General features: G+C 47.5%; 1 protein-coding gene, 1 long non-coding RNA gene and 1 pseudogene across 3 annotated transcripts; all 3 read left to right on the top strand.

Annotated features, from left to right (window-relative positions):
* The first annotated feature begins 491 nt into the window (after positions 1-491).
* LOC125535171 (putative disease resistance protein At3g14460) lies at positions 492-4375 on the top strand (annotated as a pseudogene). Its single transcript, XR_015615543.1, has 3 exons — positions 492-1453; positions 1619-3765; positions 3874-4375. The product of XR_015615543.1 is annotated as a putative disease resistance protein At3g14460 (transcript).
* Positions 4376-7052: 2677 nt separating this feature from the next.
* On the top strand, positions 7053-10562 carry LOC147982975 (uncharacterized). The gene is made up of 3 exons (XR_015615544.1): positions 7053-7417; positions 7502-7771; positions 8547-10562. It is a non-coding gene; the product is annotated as an uncharacterized LOC147982975 (long non-coding RNA).
* Positions 10563-11551: 989 nt separating this feature from the next.
* On the top strand, positions 11552-12100 carry LOC147982976 (uncharacterized). Its single transcript, XM_087540607.1, has one exon. The coding sequence runs from the start codon at positions 11552-11554 to the stop codon at positions 12098-12100; it is 549 nt and encodes a 182-aa protein (XP_087396733.1).
* Positions 12101-15238: the final 3138 nt, after the last annotated feature.

The raw sequence follows: 15238 nt of genomic DNA on the forward strand, positions 1-15238 counted from the left end.
GGGCTCCGGGCCTCAGCCGCTTCCGCCTCGACGATCAACCCTGTCCATGGCTCGGGGCTTTATAGAGGACCACCAGGAGCATCTCGATGAAGACGATAGAGACAACGCCGCCGCGGCGACCGATGCTGGTGAGTTCAGAGGCCAGGAGGTAGAGCGCGATGGCCATCCCAAACGTAGGCGTGAACCCTGCGCGTCCACCACTTCCCCGCCCGCGTCATGCTAGTGACGTGCTCCTCGAGGAGGAACACCATTGAAACGGTGCACATGGCAGCCTCCCGTCTGGCACGATGGCGAGCATGACCAGGAAGGAGGAACATGCATGGTCAGGTCGTTAGGAAATAAGGAGAAGCCCTAGCAGATCGTGCATGTATAGATGTGTGCATACCGGTGCGTTGATTTTGCCTGGTCTAGCGGCAGTTCTGGATTGCATAGGTAACGTGCATGCGTGGGTAGGGTTGTTTCTTTTTTGGTTTTCCCCTTGTAAACCGGAGGGTTGGAAGTGTGGGAGGTGCTGTAAAAAGATCGTTACGGTTCTCGCGAGAGGCGATCATGGTCTCATGGATGGATCGTGGGAAGGAGGTGGCCCAATGATACGTGTCCAACGAGGTGGGGGGATCGAACGAGGTGTCGAACCACGAGGGGAGGTCGAACCATCACGACGTTCGATCCCCCTTTAATAGTAGAGACTAGTGCCCCACGTCGGTTGGTGAGGTGGTGACGTCGTGTTGATAAGCTCACAACCGCAACCGCTCCCTCCCCTTCCATTCCAAATCCCCGACCAAAACTCACGCGTAAAAGCTTAGCAAAAAGCAACAAGATCAAGCCAAGCCCATGGAGGAAGCAGCGAGTCCCGGTGGTTTGGATCCTGCAAGGCTGGCGGAGGCTCCACGGCTGGTCGGCTCGGTTTCTCGGGCCATCCAGGGACTGGCGACCGAGATCCAATCGCACGGCCACGTCTCCCGGGCGCGGAGGCGCGGCTGGCTGATGGCTGTCCAGGAGCTGGAGGTGCTCAAGGTCCATATGCTCAAGATCTGGTTCATCTCCGCCGACGTCGACCCACCGCGCGCCGGTGACAAGGCGCTGGCTAAGCAAGCCAGAGACGCCACCTATTTGGTCGATGGACTTGAGGACATGATTCAGTACAGCATGCTTCTGTCCAACCTAGCCCCGCGCGCCAAGATGCAGTTCAAACTGCTTCCCGCTCTGAGTCTGAGGTGCCGATGGAACTGCCTGCTAGCTTTCGAGTTTTCAAATCCAAACAAGATCTTGAGGGACATCAAACTTGTGAATGAAGAAACTGGCAGGCTTGGCCATCTGCTGGAAATGGAAAAGGCCGCTGGCAATCATCTGCCGCCGCAACCTTATTCGGGCAAGGAAGCTCTTCAGAGGGTGCTAGTATTTGGGCGCCACAAGGATGTCAATGAAATCGTGCAGATGCTCATCCAGCCTTGCGGTAAGCCTGCAACTGACAGGGTTATCTCCATTGTTGGTCCTGGAGGCATCGGGAAGACCACGCTGGCTCACATGGTGTCCAATGATGCAACAGTCAGGCAGCACTTTGATGTCACATGTTGGGTATCTCTTTCCAGTGTTTCTAACAAAATGTAGCTTGCTGCAGAGATCTTAAGACCTTGGAATGGGTCTGCTGAGAAGATGCTGGATTTTCAGATGCTTCAGTCCGAGCTCCACCGGTCTGTCACATCCAAAAGGTATCTGATTATTCTAGATGATGTTTGTAGCGGCACGGATGAATCCTGGCTGGACATGTTCACTCCTCTGCAGTCTGCAGATATTGGGAGCAGAATTCTGGTGACTTCTCGCATGAACACCGTGACTCACATGCCGGGTGCATCACAGGTGTACAATGTGAAGCCGCTAACTAGTGACGATTGCTGGGCCCTGCTTAAGGGACATGCTTTTCCGAGTGACACCGAGTACTGCTTCCGTATTGAGGATGGCATGAAATGTGACATCCCGTCAACAGTGCGCCATTTGTCGGTCACTGTGCACAGTGTGCCTGGTCTCACAAGCTCCCGTGGGCTAGAGGATCTGCGCACCTTGTTAATCCGACCATCAATTACGTCCTCCTCCAGCAGCTTCCAAGAGGATTTGGCTGCGAGTTTAAAAAGTATCCTGGAGAAGTCAAAGCATTTGCGTGTTCTTGATCTCAGCGGCTATAACTCCAAAGAGTTGCCTTATTGCATCTATGACTTGCTGCACCTCCGTTACCTGTCTATCCATGGCTCCATCCAGAGACTATCTGAGTCCATTGGCAAGCTTTCTGCATCTGCAAACATTGTGCATCACTGGGAAATGTTCCCTTGAGAAGCTTCCTGCGAGCGTTAGTATCTTGGTGAATCTGCGGCATCTTATGGTTGAAATAAAGTTTACTGCAGGATTTGGTAGGCATTGGCCAGCTAAAAAACATGCAGGGATCACTTGAGCTCCACATTGAGAAGAGGGAAGGACGTAAACTTGAAGAGCTGAAGAACATCAATGGTCTTCGTGGGCTACTAAAAACAAAAGGTCTAGAAAATGTTTCAAGCTATGAAGAAGCCTGCAAAGCTGAGTTGAATAAGAAACTTCATCTTAATTCTCTGAATTTGGAATGGAGCCCCGCTAGTAGAAATAGCTCCCCTTGTGCTGATGCAAAGGTACTTGAAGGTCTGCAGCCTCACCAAGACATCAAGGTACTTCATATTAGAAGATATTGTGGCACCAAAGCTCCCAGTTGGCTAGAGCCATTGCAACAACTGCGTTCCTTGCACCTTATCAATTGCAGGAGTTTATGCACTCTTCCTCCATTGGGAAATTTGGGATCACTCAAATATTTAAACATGAAGGAGCTGTGTGCAGTCGACCAGATTGGACAAGAGTTTTATGGCACCGGTGATGTGGCATTTCCATCTCTAAGTGTCCTTGAATTTGATGATTTCCCAAAGTTGCGTCATTGGGCTGGCACAGAAGACAATAACTCATTTCCATGCCTTGAAAGTTTAAGTCTAATTGATTGTCCAGAATTGATCCAAATTCCTTTGTTACCCCAAGCTACCCGTGAAGTTACCATCGAACGTACACGGTTGATACCATATATCATATATGAGGCTTGCGCCCTTGTCTTCAAGTTCAGAAATGCTCCAGCTGGATGTTTGCGCAAGTTCTGTCATCCTCGATACACTACTCTACAAACATAATATAGAGTCCATTGCAGTGTTAAACATAAGTGGGGCTGAACAACCTGATGCTTCTGGACAACTGGGGTCTCTTGTTTCTCTGCAAAGGCTTGAGCTCTCTCGGTGCGGTCTTAGACCAGGCTTTAAGAAGCTTCGTCCAGGATCTGCCTTGTTTGTCCCCTTTGGAGATTATAGACCTTCCTAACATAACATCGCTTCCGGTATCGGGAACACTCAAGTTCTGCAGAATGCTCACTGGGTTGTGCATTCGCAACTGCCAATCGCTTTGTTCTCTATCCTCCTTGTAGTATCTTGGTTCACTAAAATATCTGGTGGTCGAAAGATGCCCTCAAGTAATCGCAACATCTTTTCCGGTGAACTTTATGAGCCTTGCATATCTGAAGGTGCTGAGGCTGTCGTACTGCACAGAGCTTCAAACTTTACCGGGTCTGCCATCCTCACTGGAAACACTTCATATCTTTGGGTGCCACCCAGAGTTGTCCAGGCAGTCAAGAAACAGGAATGGGAACTATGCTGAGAAGCCTGCAGTTGCACCTAGCGTATTTGATTCGGTGACAGAATATTGTGCAAGGTATGTATAAATTTCAAGTCTCTGTTTCCTCCCTAAGATCACGGCGAACGTTCGTACTACTATGTTATGATAACCATCTTTAATCTGTGGTGTTAATCTTTTCCTCAGCGGTTCTAATCGAGGAGGTAAAATCCCCCGCATCATCCTTTAAGCGACGGACTATGTCCAGGTCCTTGCCATTGCCAGAAGACGCCAATGGGCAAAGCCCGCAGCCCACGGAAGCAGCGGGGCTTGTGGTGGTTTCATCACGAGGCACAGCAGTGACACGGTAGCAGAGCACGTAGATAGATTTTTTTTTTTCAAGAATCTGCACGCAGATAGATTTTTCTTTTCGAGAATTTGCACGCAGATAGATTTTTTTTAGGGAAGCCAAGACTTTATTACAAAAAAATACAGAGTTTGGATTACAAAAGGGATCGTGGAGTTAGCCGGACTTGATCTCGGTGGTGAAAACACATGATTTGGCCTGTAGTCATTTGATCCGCCAACCATGGTACGGGTGTGTTGTTTCCCTTTTTGGCCACGTAGCCTTGATTGTTCATGTGCTATGGATGGGCCATGCTTTTCTTTTCTTTCTTTTGTTTTTTTTATAATAATTTGGTCATGTGCATCTGGGTGTCTTTTTTAGTTTTCTTATTAGATGTGCCTTAATTAGTTCGATGTCGTGTTTCTGTACAGACGACGTATAATTGGTGTCCTTTTTATGTTGATATACTCTCTTACCAAAAAGGTTTTCGTCCCGTTTTATATATAAAGCAAACCACCCGAGCAACAAGATCGAACATCAAGATTCACAACACTTTATCAAAAAAATCTTTAATATGCGGAAGCCTCCGACCTGAAAATGCTGCCCTATCCTGTTACTTCCCCTGTGGTATTTTGGCCGGCACAATCTTGACAGAATATTTGATGCTAATTTGTTTGTTCGGGGTGATGAAACTTTAGTGAGGGTGCAAGCTTGAAGTATCGGCTCGACTTGTGAAATCCTTATACCAGCAAGTGTTAATTCTTCAGTTATCTTCGAACCGGTTCATCCAGCTATTCTTCGAAGGGCTATTGGCCGAACTTAAGGGTACAATAAGGCTTAAAGTCTAGGCGTTCTAGAATTGAAAACCGAACAAAATACAACACCGAAGACCGATCGGTGAACCCAGCTAAACCCTAGCCCAGGGGTCACATTATACCCTGAGATCCATAATACAACCCGCGGCCCTCCAGACTCCAATTTCCTCCCTGACTTTGTATAGAACCCGGTCATCTGCCATACCAGCAATCTGATCAAAGATCCTGGCATTTCGCTCTTTGCAAACCCTCTAGTGGAGAGGTATTGCAATAGTGTCGAAGTTATGACGTGCTTGCTTAGGGACTTTGCTCCTGGCCTTAAGCCACCGGTCCTCGGTGTTGCTGAAGTTATCATAGACATGATGAAGAACTCCCTTGTGGAAAGCTTGAAGAGCCGACACAAATGTTGCGTGAAGTGACAGTGTACAAAAGAGATGTGTGCAATCTTTCGGTTCCACAAGACAGAGAGGGCAGGTGGTGTTGGATGGCTGCCTCGGCGTTGAAGATTGAAAGAACTAGAGAATACCCCACGCGTTGCTGCGGGAACCGATTGCACTATATTTTAGTGATTTAATTGTATGAAACTTCCATAGTTGAATTAATAACTAATTCCGCCAAAAAATATGAACTAAAGCTAAAATTAAATATTATATATTATATTTGATTATTGTGTAGTTAGATTTTTTAATATAAGTGGCATAATGTAATGAAAAAAATTTATGCATTTTGAGTGAACCTTTGATGAGGTGGCATGTGTGGTGAGGTGAAAGGTGTGCATGAGATCAACTAATAATGGAAAACATTTTCTCATGCATGTAGTGGTGGACCTTTGATGAGGTGGCATGTGTGCATGTTAAGATAAATAGGATAGTGGGGATCAACTTCTTATGTATATAGGATTCCTTATTTAACATTATCTTAAAATTCGTTTTCTTATTTAACGTTGGAAAACCTTTTTTTCCTATCTAACAACAAGTCTAAATTTTATGTCCTTTATAACATTTTCGTCCATTTTTCATAAAGTTATTAAACTACACATCAAAAGACACTTTTACCCCTTATGTAATATGAAGCGGCTATCTGGCCCAAGTCGCCGTTCCCTGATCCATCCCCGCCAGCCGACCCGCTCGAACCGAAAAATTACCCTCTCGATTAGGGTTTAGGCGACTCCACTGGCGACTCCTCCGCCGGCGGGAGATCTCTGTCTTGGAAATTGAATACTGAATCGGGGGATCCCGAGGGTGTAGGGAGAGGGCTCAAGTTGGGAAGGGCCGTCGGTTTCTTTCAGCATGGCGGCTTCGAGCTCTGCAACAGCGCCTGGGGCGGAAGAAGAGATAGATCTGGAGGAGATGCTCAAGAACATGGAACTGATGGATGAGGAACTTGACGATGTCGTGATCGGGGCAGAGGAGGCGAAGTCTTTCAATGAGAAGGCGGGGTGGATGGCAATTGCTAGGGTTAACACCAATCGGACCTTCAGTCCGATAGCCTTTTCAGATAATATGAACTTCATATGGGGATTGGCTCAGACTCCGGAATTCAGAGAAGTTGGAGAAAACTTATTCATCTTCAAGTTCTTCTGCCTAGGGGATTGGAAGAAGGTAGTTCATAGAGGGCCATGGTGTGACGCCCCGAGACCGATGCGCCAGGTGTCTTCCAGTTATTCGCTATTGTTGTCTTGTCATTTGCTTGCATGTTGCATCTTGCCATGTCATCATCTGCTTTGCATCATCATGTTTTCAAAACTTGCATCCGTCCCGGTCTCCCCGTTCCTTCCGCTGTCCGTTTTGAGCCCAGACACACTTGCACGCGTCCGTGGCACGCCCGAAATATTATTTTATAAGTGACCAGAAAATGTTCTCAAAATGGGTTGAAAGTTGGGATGCGGTGTTGTTTTGTTGTCAGTAGGCCGCTTGCCAAGTTTCATCGCATTCAGAGCTCGTTTGATAGCCCAACCGTTAAACTATAGCGGCAGTATAGCCGGTCTTTTCGTCGGACGTTTTTGGTCTCCGAAAACCTTGCCTTGCATTTCCGTCTCTCTCCTCTCAGCCCAACCCGCTCCCCACAGCCCACCTAGGTCTACCTAACCCTCCCCCTCTCGATCGGGTCTGTCGGATCGCGATTGGAGGCTCCGAAAACCTCTCCTAGACCCAAAACCCTAGCAATTTTGCTATATATGGACACTCTCCTTCCAAAATTGGCATCCTCTAGTCTCCAACTACCTCTAGCCGCCACGCACCTCCATTTCCGCGCCGGCCGAACCCATCTCCGCCACTTGGCACCGCCGCCAGCGCCCCCGCAGCCAACCACGTCGCACCACCATACCTCTCAGCCGCCTTCCAGCCAACCCCAGCGCGCCACGCGTTCCCCCCTGCGCCCCACTTCACCGCGGCCCGCGGAGCCCGCCGCTGGCCCGCGCCGGGCCAAATCTGGGCCTGGACGAGCCCATCTCTGCCCGAACACCGCCGTTCGTCCCTCGCGCAAGCCTGCGCCTCCTCCCGCTCGACCCCGAGCTGGATCGGAGGAGCGCCGCCATCGCCCCTCCTGCCGGCGAGCCGACGCCGACGAACCTCCTGCCGGTGACCAGCAGGTCACGTCGCGCTCGCCTCTACCTTTCTTCTCCTTCCTCCTGTCCCTCTCTCTCTCTCTCTCTCTCTGACATGCACTCTCTCAGCCAACTTGGACAGGGTCTTCATGGAGCTCGCCGCCTCGCGCCGGCGTGCACTGCCGGACGCCGCCACCACCGAAAACGGACACCTCGCGCCCGGATCTGTGCCTCTCCACCCGGATCTGCTCCATCCCACCGGACCCCTGCCTCCCCTCGCCATCCCACCGCCGCCATGACCTCCTGCTCACCTGGAGCAGAGGAGGAGGTCGAGCGAGCCCCTCTAACGGGCCGCCTCCCACGCCCCAGCCCAGATCCGCCGGCCCAAGAGGCCCATGGGTGAGCAGCAACCCCTCCAGCCCTTTGTGCCTATTGGGCCAGTTCAACTTTCGGCCTGTTGATGTTTTTTTCCTGCCTGCGTATTTATCTATATTCCAGAGAAGACCTGTTTTGCAGAAAAGTCCCTCAACATCATGCATATCATAACTCACGAACCGTGCATTGGATGTAAATAAGTTATATATGAAACTTGACTAGAATTTCATCTAGTTTAATAATATCCAACTTTCAATCATGTTTGCATGTTTATTTTGCTGTTTGATTAAATTTGCTCTAATAACATGCTAAAATGATTTATTTCATAACTAAATAACCGTAGCTCCAAATTTAATAAACTTTATATGTAAATGGGGTAGAAAAATGCCTAGTTTAACATGGTGGCATTGGTTTGCATGTTTAACAACTCTAAAATTGTGTATAGGGCAGAACAGTACCAAATCTAATATATGCTCATGGGGATTTTCCGGAATTGTTGTTTGTTGTTTCTGGCCTCATTTAAACTTGACTAGGTAGTTAGTTTATGTATGCTTCACCTCTTGCCATGCTAACCAACATTTAATATTGTTGAGTACATAAACGAGATCGAACTAAATAACTTGAATGTGGTGTTTCGTCAATATGCAACCCGTTGCATATTAAGCTCCACTTAACTTGTAGTTTTGCTTGTGCACTTTGCCATGCCATCTATCATTAAACCGGACATGCATCATACTTGGTTGTGCATCATGCCATGTTTATGTGATGTTTGTTTACTATGTTGTTTGCCTCTTTCCAGTGTTGCCTCTTCGGGTTAGTTCCGATAACGTCGCGTTTGTGAGGATCCGTTCGACTACATCCGTTTGTCTTCTTCATGGACTCGTTCTTCTTCCTTGCGGGATCTCAGGCAAGATGACCATACCCTCGAAATCACTTCTATCTTTGCTTGCTAGTTGCTCGCTCTATTGCTATGCCGCGATACCTACCACTTGCTTTATCATGCCTCCCATATTGCCATGTCAAGCCTCTAACCCAGCTTTCCTAGCAAACTGTTGTTTGGCTATGTTACCGCTTTGCTCAGCCCCTCTTATAGCGTTACTAGTTGCAGGTGAAGATGAAGTTTGTTCCATGTTGGAACATGGATATGTTGGGATACCACAATATATCTTATTTAATTAATGCATCTATATACTTGGTAAAGGGTGGAAGGCTCGGCCTTATGCCTGGTGTTTTGATCCACTCTTGCCGCCCTAGTTTCCGTCATACCGGTTTTATGTTCCTTGATTTTGCGTTCCTTACACGGTTGGGTGTTATTGGGACCCCTTGACAGTTTGCTTTGAATAAAACTACTCCAGCAAGGCCCAACCTTGGTTTTACCATTTGCCTCACCACCACCTACTTTTCCCTTGGGAGTCGCGCTCCCAAGGGTCATCTTTATTTAACCCCCCGGGCTAGTGCTTCTCTAAGTGTTGGTTCGAAATAGAGCCACTTGCAGCACCACCTCGAGGAGACTTGAGGGCTGGTTTTAGTTGTACGTAGTGTTCATCTAGTGTTGCCCTGAGAACGAGATATGTGCAGCTCCTATCAGGATGTCGGCGCATCGGGCGGTCTTGCTGGTCTTGTTTTACCATTGTCAAAATGTCTTGTAACCGGAATTCCGAGTCTGATCGGGTCTTCTTGGGAGAGGGAATATCCTTCGTTGACTATGAGAGATTGTGATGGGCTAAGTTGGGACACCCCTGCAGGGTTTGAACTTTCGAAAGCCGTGCCCGCGGTTATGGGCAGATGGGAATTTGTTAATATTTGGTTGTAGAGAACTTGAAACTTAACTTAATTAAAATGCATCAACCGCGTGTGTAGCCGGGATGGTCTCTTCTCGGCGGAGTCCGGGAAGTGAACACGATTCTTGTGTTATGCTTGAACGTAAGTAGTTTCAGGATCACTTCTTGATCACTTCTAGTTCACGACCGTGCTTTGCTTCTCTTCTCGCTCTTATTTGCGTATGTTAGCCACCATATATGCTAGTGCTTGCTGCAGCTCCGCCTCACTACCTTTTCCTACCCATTAAGCTTAAATAGTCTTGATCGTGAGGGTGTGAGATTGCTGAGTCCCCGTGACTCACAAATTACTTCCAAAACCAGTTGCAGGTGCCGTTGATACCAGTGCAGATGACGCAGCTGAGCTCAAGTGGGAGCTCGATGAAGATTGTGTTCGTTGGGTTGTTTCGTTTCCTTTCGATCAGTAGTGGAGCCCAGTTGGGGTGATCGGGGACCTAGCAATTGGGGTTGTCTTTCTTTATTTGGTTCCGTAGTCGGACCTTGATTGTATTCTGGATGATGTAATGCTATATTTATGTATTGTCTGAAGTGGCGATTGTAAGCCAACTCTTTATCCCTTTCTTATTCAGTACATGAGATGTGTAAAGATTACCCCTCTTGCGACATGCCTACTATGCGGTTATGCCTCTAAGTCGTGCTCCGACACGTGGGAGATATAGCCGCATCATGGGTGTTACACATGGTTGTTCAAAGGATTGGCGGTGGTGATCGAGGACTATGATGGGAAGGCGGATCCAGAATTGGTGGTGCTAGATGGATTGTATGTCTGGGCACAGATCCATAAGATCCCAGAAGTTTACCGCCATGAACCGGTGGTGGATCAGCTTGCCCGAAGAATAGGGAAAGTCAAGGAGGTTCAGATGAGACCAACGCTCTACTACGAGGGGGACTATGTGAGGGTTAGAGCTAGGGTTCTTACTGCAAAACCCTTGACTCGTTTCACCCCATTGACTATGGCAGGAGAATGAACCCGGACTCTTGTGGTAAAGTACGAGAAGATTCCATTTTTCTGCAAGGTGTGTGGAATCATGGGGCACAGTCATGAGGAATGTGGCAGGGGGGTTTGGAAACAAGAGGACAAGAAGTGGGGCTCTTGGATGATCGCAAAGTGCAAGACTGTCACGTACTCGCAGCCTTCTGGGAGAGGTTTTTTCAGAGGGGGGAGAGGGCATAGTAATGGTGGTACATCAGGTCAATCAAGAGGTGGGGGTAGAGGAGGAGCTGCGGCAGAGTTTCAGCAGGATAAGGAGGGAGAGGGTGTAGACCCGAAGTAGCAACTTGACCCTACTGGAGTAAAATCAAACTTCAAGAGATCATCATAGGATAACACTTTGTTGGTGGCTGCGGCGTCCTCTGCCGAGCAGCGTCCCATGGAAGGCGGAGAAAACAATGCTATGGTGGCGCTCCCAAATCCTTCGGGGGTCCCTCCGTTGCCCCCTGTTTATGTGTCACCAAGGAAAGGAAACAAGAGGTTGAAGAACTCCCTGACTGAGCTCGGAGAAGGTACCAACGCAGGAGGGACAGAGAACACAGTTGCACCATCGGCGGGCTCCCCCGAGGAGTACCGCCGGGCACAATGAATATCAAATGTTGGAACTATCGGGGTGCGGGTAAAGCCTCGACAGTTCGCGTACTTCGTGAGTTAGCGAAGAAATTTACCCCTACTGTGCTTTGTATTGTTGAAACTCAATTGGAGAAAGCAAGAGTAGAAGGTTTAGCTAGCTCCATAGGTTATGATAAAGCCTATGCAATAAGTAGTAGTGGTAGGAGTGGAGGTATTGTAATTTTTTGGAATAATTCAATAAATGTGGAGATTTTGGGCTACTCTGTGTATCATGTTGATTGCAAGGTGGATGGTGGGTGGAGGCTAACAGTAGTATATGGGGAGGCGCAGACTCATCTTCGCCACCAAACTTGGGACAAGCTCAAAGAAATATGTGGTTTATATGACCTCCCATGGCTCTGTATGGGAGATTTTAATGAGGTGTTGAGGCCTAATGAGCATGAGGGGGTTGGGCAGCGGAGCAATGCACAAATGCAAGGATTCAGAGACATGGTGGATAGCTGCAACCTGATGGATATTGGCTTCAAAGGCAGGTTTTGGACTTCCGAAAATAAAGTTACAGGAGGTACATACACTAGAGTCAGACTTGATCGAGCTCTAGGGTCGGCTGAGTGGGGCGCCCAGTTTCCATTGGCTTGTCTCAGTCATTTGACTGTTGCGACCTCGGATCATGGGCCTATCTTATTGCAGCTCGAGGGGGAGAGTAACAGGTTTAGAGCTCCTCCTGTCTTCCGATATGAGACAGCCTGGGAATCTCATGGAAATATGAAAGAAACTATAGTGGAAGAGTGGGCTGCAAACCAACACAATGGCAGGGTGGAAGATATAAAGCAGAAGCTCTCCTCTCTCACGACCAGACTTCAGAGCTGGAACGTCGACACCTTTGGGTCAGTCCGCAAGGAGATCAAAGGCCTAAAGAAAGAGCTTGAAAAACTCAGAAATGCGCCGTAAAGGGTTGGACCGAGTCAGGAGGAGATACAGATAAATGAAAGACTAGTTGAGTTATACCATAGAGAGGAGATGCTATGGAGGCAACGATCAAGAATCAATTGGCTAGCGGAGGGGGACAGAAACACAATTTTTTTTCATATCCGAGCCAGTATGAGGAGAAGGAAAAATATGATAAAAACACTATCTAACTCCCTTGGAGTTGTGGTTGATGATCCGGCTGATTTAAACATTCTGGTCTCAAATTTCCATAAGGATTTATACACTTCAGAGGGAGTTACAAACATGGAGGGAGTACTCGAGCATGTGCCAAGGAAAGTCACGGATCATATGAATGATATCCTATGTGCTACATACACGGGTGAGGAGGTAAAAACTACTTTATTTCAAATGTTTCCGACAAAATCACCAGGTCCGGATGGGTTCCCAGCACACTTTTACCAGCGGCATTGGGATGTCTGTGGGGAAGAGGTAACGAAGGCAGTGTTGAGAATAGTAAGAGGGGAAGAGAGTCCCGTATGCATTAATGATACTTTTTTGGTTTTGATCCCAAAGGTAATGAATCCAACTCTCCTGACTCAATTCAGACCAATAAGTTTATGCAATGTGTTATACAAGATAGCTTCGAAGGTGGTTTCAAATAGACTTAAGCAAATCCTTCCAAACATCATATCAGAGGAGCAGTCAGCCTTTGTCCCAGGGAGACTCATTACTGATAACATCATATCTGCTTATGAATGTTTACATTTTATGAAAAGAAGCAGGTCAAAGGTTAATAGCCATTGTGCCCTAAAGTTGGACATGATGAAGGCTTATGATAGGCTGGAATGGACATATTTGGAAGCAATAATTGGCAAACTGGGATTTGCCCCATAATGGATAAAGTTGGTGATGGGAATGGTGAATTCAGTTTCTTTTGCAGTGTTGTTCAATGGTGAAAAACTTGATCATTTTAAATCTTCTAGAGGGATTCGACAGGGAGACCCAATTTCTCCTTATCTTTTCTTGATCGCAGCGGAGGGCCTCTCGTGCCTTTTGAAATTCAGTTCTCAGTCATCTAGTTTTGTGGGAGTTAAGGTGGCACCGACAGCCCCGGTTGTCAACCACCTTCTCTTTGCTGATGATAGCCTCCTGCTATTCATGGCAAGTAATGATGGAGCAGTTGCAGTGTCAAACTTGTTGGATATCTATTGTAATGTGTCTAGCCAGAGGGTGAACAATGACAAATCTTCTATTTTTTTCAGTGAGGGATGCCCTCAAACAGTGCGGGGTGGCATAAAGGGAACGCTCAACGTTCACAATGAACAACTTAGCGAGAGGTATTTGGGTATGCCCATTGATGTGGGACACTCAAAAAATGGCACTTTCAAATATTTGAAAGATAGAGTTTGGGAGAAGATTAAAGGGTGGATGGAAAAGTTGTTATCTTATGCTGGCAAAGAGGTTCTGATTAAGGCAATTGCACAAGCTATCCCGGTCTACTCAATGGCCTGTTTCAGATTATCAAGAGGAGTTTGTGAAAGCATAACATCTCTAATCAGACAGTTTTGGTGGGGCAGTAAGAGAGGAAGGAGAAAGCCATGCTGGGTCTCTTGGGACGTGTGCACAAAACCGACACATCTGGGAGGGCTAGGTTTCCGTGACATGGAGCTATTCAACCTGTCTCTCTTGGCAAGGCAGGCGTGGCGGCTCGTTCAGGAGCCAATGACACTCAGTGCAAAATTTTTGAAGGCAGTTTATTTTCCCACCACGAGCATTTTAGAAGCAGGCCTAGGCGGTCATCTCTCTCAGGTATGGCGCGCGATCCTAGACGGACGGGACATCTTGTCCCAGGGCATCATTCGAAGAGTTGGAACTGGAGAGGAAACAAAGATCTGGGAGCATAACTGGCTCCCCCGAGAGGGAGTTAAACGACCTTTGAATGCGATGGTTGCTCACCCGCCTGAACTAGTTTCAGAATTAATTGATGCCACTTCAGCCACTTGGAGAGAAGATCTAATACGGGCCACCTTTAATCCTTATGACGCCCAAAGCATACTAAGGATCCCACTGTGTACTCGTAAGGTTGCTGATTTCTGGGCTTGGGGTGCTGATCACCGTGGGAGATTTTCAGTTAGCTCGGTTTACAGAATGCTCATTAAAACAAAACTGTAGAGGGAAAGTTGGCTCTAAGATTCAGAAAGCCCTGTGGATGTTGTAGTGGAGGCGAAGAGGTGGTCTAATCTGTGGCAGATTAAGGTTCCATCGATGCTCAAGAAGTTTTTATGGCGTTTCTGTCAGAATTCATTACCAACAACAGACTTGTTGAATCACCGTAACATGTTGACTTCTTTGGTCTGTGCTATTTGTTCAACTTCTGACAGTTGGAGGCACGCGCTGGTCAATTGCCATATGGCGGGAAGTGTCTGGGCGCTAGCTCCTTCTGAGATGGTGGAGAATATGCAAGCAAACTTGGAGCTGGAAGCGAAGGACTGGTTGTTTCTGATGCACGAAACTCTGGTCCAAAATGATTTCACAAGATTGGTGGTCACCTTGTGGGCAATCTGGAGAGATAGGAGGAAAGCTATACACGAGGAGATTTTCCAAAGTCCGTTGTCAACTTTCTCTTTCATTAACTCTTTTCTGGATGACTTGGAGTCTCTTAAGCAGCTAGCTATTGCTCAAGCAAGGAATCAGCCGGCCAGAGTGCAAGTGTAGATTGCACCACCGTTGGAATATGTGAAACTGAATGCCGATGCAGCAGTAACGAGCAATGGAAGATATGGCTCAGTTGCGGCTTTGTGCCGTGACGCGGGAGGTTCTTTTCTGGGAGCTTCATGCATAACATTTAGGAACATTTCGGATCCTGAGATTCTTGAGGCTTTGGCAGTAAGAGAAGCCCTGGCTTTGGCGAACGATCTTTATGAGCAAAAAATACATGTGGCATCGGACTGCTAGAATGTGGTACACGGAATAAAGAAAGGATCAGCAGCGGAGTGTGGAGCTATAATTCGTAAAATCATAGACCATTCGACCTTGTTTACTTCGTGTAATATAGTTCACGAGCATAGATCCTCGAATACCGAGGCCCACAATCTCGCTAAGCATGCTTTATCATTAGGGTTTGGCCGCCATGTATGGTTTGGCCAGCCCAACGATCTT

This window comes from Triticum urartu, chromosome 2A (genome assembly GCF_056163025.1).
Source record: "Triticum urartu cultivar PI428250 chromosome 2A, HENAU_Tu73, whole genome shotgun sequence".
Lineage (NCBI taxonomy): Eukaryota > Viridiplantae > Streptophyta > Magnoliopsida > Poales > Poaceae > Triticum > Triticum urartu.